The sequence below is a fragment of the Cynoglossus semilaevis genome, chromosome 9, assembly GCF_000523025.1.
Source record: "Cynoglossus semilaevis isolate Cse_v1.0 chromosome 9, Cse_v1.0, whole genome shotgun sequence".
Classification (NCBI taxonomy): domain Eukaryota; kingdom Metazoa; phylum Chordata; class Actinopteri; order Pleuronectiformes; family Cynoglossidae; genus Cynoglossus; species Cynoglossus semilaevis.
The window spans coordinates 4,306,634-4,309,339 of record NC_024315.1 but is presented as its reverse complement, the minus strand read 5'-3'; the positions used below and the strand labels follow the sequence as shown (position 1 = coordinate 4,309,339).

The following is a 2,706-nucleotide window of genomic DNA, read 5'->3' as shown; positions in this document are numbered from 1 at the left end:
GCATTGTTATAGCATTGATTTTAAACCTGTTTTCTCAGACTGTATATTTCCAAAACATTTTTATGCAGTGGTGCTTTGGTCCAGAGCCAGTGTCTCTGCCAGTGGTGTGGAACCCCAGGTTTGACCTCCTGGGTTAGATCTAATCCTGGTTAGGGCGGTTGGTACCTCCCAGTGGACTCACCACCTGCAGGGGGGGCTGGTACGGTGCAGTGTGATTTGGGTGGCGGTCGTGGAGACTGCCGTGGATAACGGATGAAAATAGATGGATGAAAGTGGATGGATGAAAATGGATGGATGAAAATGGATGGATGAAAATGGATGGATGGATTTCTATGCAGTAATACAAATCTCTGCAGTAAAAAAACTGCAGTTGTGGCAGTAAAACGGAGAGTATCATGAATTCTCTTCCATTTGATTCGCCTCAGAATAGAAAATAATCTTATCTCTAAATCCTAACTGCCCAGTGCCCACAGTACAACAAGCCGCTGGCTTCTGATTGGCTGCCGGCCTGTTGATACGCAGCAGCTGGCTGCACACATCAAAGGGCTTTGAAGATGAAGGAGCAGAGCCAAATATTCCACCATCACTGGCTGCTAACTGTAGAGAGTGTGGACGGACAGACAGGCGTCGTACACACACACACACACACACACACACACACACACACACACACACACACACACACACCCTCCCTCCCAGAGGATCTCATTAGTCTGATTGACTTTGGACCTTTAACTGATGAGAACTCTTTAATGTTTCATTTGCATCTTAAGTAAATGTAACACGACTTAAAGACGAGCGCTGCCGCGACGCCACGTATGTGAGAGCATCAGCATCAGCATCAGCATCAGCATCAGCAGGGTGGAGCTGCTGGGCAGCGATTGGAGGATGATACCAATCGCTCCATCTCATCCATAGAGGAGGACTTCACAACAGCTTCGGAACATTTGGGAGACGACAGTGAAGACGACGGCTTCAGAAACGGCGAGACTTGATTCACACGTTCCTTTGCTTAAACTGTAATATTCACTAACTGTGCAGTAATTTACGTGAAAATCCAATTTTAACTGTATTTCATGAAGCAAGATTGTACAAGATTGAATTAAAGTAAGATCACATTTTCAGCTAACTTCAGGGACGGACTGCCACTGTTGAATAAACAGGTGTCGTCTTTAAGATTTGAAGGTTGAACATTTAAAACTGTGATCTATACATCCCACCCTCCGTAGAATAGTTGGCTATGATTTCTCATTCAGATCTTTTCCTTGTCATGTACTGTATGCAGGACTTTAGTGACCATGTTATAATGTTACAGTATATACAATACTGTTGTTAATTAGTACTCATAACTAATCCAGTGTAAAGGAACATTAACACAAACAGTTTAGCAAAACCAAGTTTAACAAAGCGTAAAACGGGTATTTTTCTCCCATGACATTTGAAGAACTCTGTGTTTTCTTTCTCTTCCCCACAGAGTCACAGAGTGGAGACTTGGCAGACATCCTGGTGGAGATGGCACAGAAACACTGTGTAAAACGTACATGTCAAAGGGGACAGGTGGCTCAACCTCAGGGCAGGGAGGATGTTGATGTCAAAAGAGAAAGCCAACAGCTGCTCAGCTACCAAGTTAAGGAATCAGCTGGTCATTACGCCACCAATCTGGCTGAGTCAGTACTACAAGATGCTTTTATACGCCTCTCTCAAGATGAGAACTCTTTCGTCTCTGAGGTTGCTGTCAGCGTTTCCCCCACAAGTCCTCCGTCACACTTCCCCGACTCATCAAAGACCAAACAACGCACCTGCTCTTTTGAACTCCCCAAGATTGTCATAGTCCAGAGCCCAGACATTTCTGATGGGGGGACAGAATGGCCAGAGACTCAGCTGTCTCATGTCCCTAACCAGGGGACTTTAGCTGAAGTCAGAGAACTACCAGAGAAAGACACAAAGGCTTATATTCCCCACACTTCTACATCCAAACATGTGGAGGTGGCTTTGGCATGTGCTGCCAGTGTCATTGGAACTATTACCACTCCACAACTGACTGAGAAACTCACTATGGACTCAGCTTCGGAGGAGGAGGAGGAGACAGAGGAAGAAGAGGGTAATCTCATTTCAAGATGCCATGATGAGATTTTAGCCTGTTTTCTCTCCAAGATGATGTGACTTTGGTCCTGACATAATCATGCTGTTTTCTCTCTCTCTCTCTCTCTCTCTCTCTCTCTCTGTGTGTGTGTGTGTGTGTGTGTCCATGACAGCTCTCCCTGCTCCTCTGATTTTATCTGGAAGCTGGGTGGGAATCTGTTTTTCCGTCTGTTTCCATAAACCTCGTCAAACCACCTTTACCTTCATCACAGCAGTAGGTGGAGCCAAAGTCAAAGTAGAGGTCGACCCACCGTCAGGGTCATTTAGTGACATCACTTCCACTTGTCTGAACGACTGACGGGGGCGCTCTAACTCTGAGTCAACCTTGTGTGGTTTTATCTCCTCACTAACAACACACACATGCAGATTATATATGATTGACAGGACAATTTATTTACACAACCTGACCCTTGACCCCTCCCCCAAACATTAATGAGATCATTTCCTCCCACTTATTCACTCAGTGCAGCACACACACACACACACACTGCTGTTTCACTCTGTATTAACTCACCATAATTGATAAGGAAAGAGAGGGGAAGGGGGAGGAGGGAGCAGGAGGGG

General features: G+C 45.5%; 2 protein-coding genes across 3 annotated transcripts in view; one reads left to right on the top strand and one right to left on the bottom strand.

Moving 5' to 3' along the window:
* Positions 1-2,706, bottom strand: part of LOC103383456 (protein ELFN1-like) — a 19,284-nt gene that overhangs the window by 12,561 nt on the left and 4,017 nt on the right. The window lies entirely within an intron of this gene.
* Positions 829-2,163, top strand: LOC107989001 (A-kinase anchor protein SPHKAP-like). Its single transcript, XM_017034938.1, has 2 exons — positions 829-984; positions 1,475-2,163. The coding sequence occupies exon 2, from the start codon at positions 1,513-1,515 to the stop codon at positions 2,161-2,163; it is 651 nt and encodes a 216-aa protein (XP_016890427.1). The 5' UTR covers positions 829-984; positions 1,475-1,512.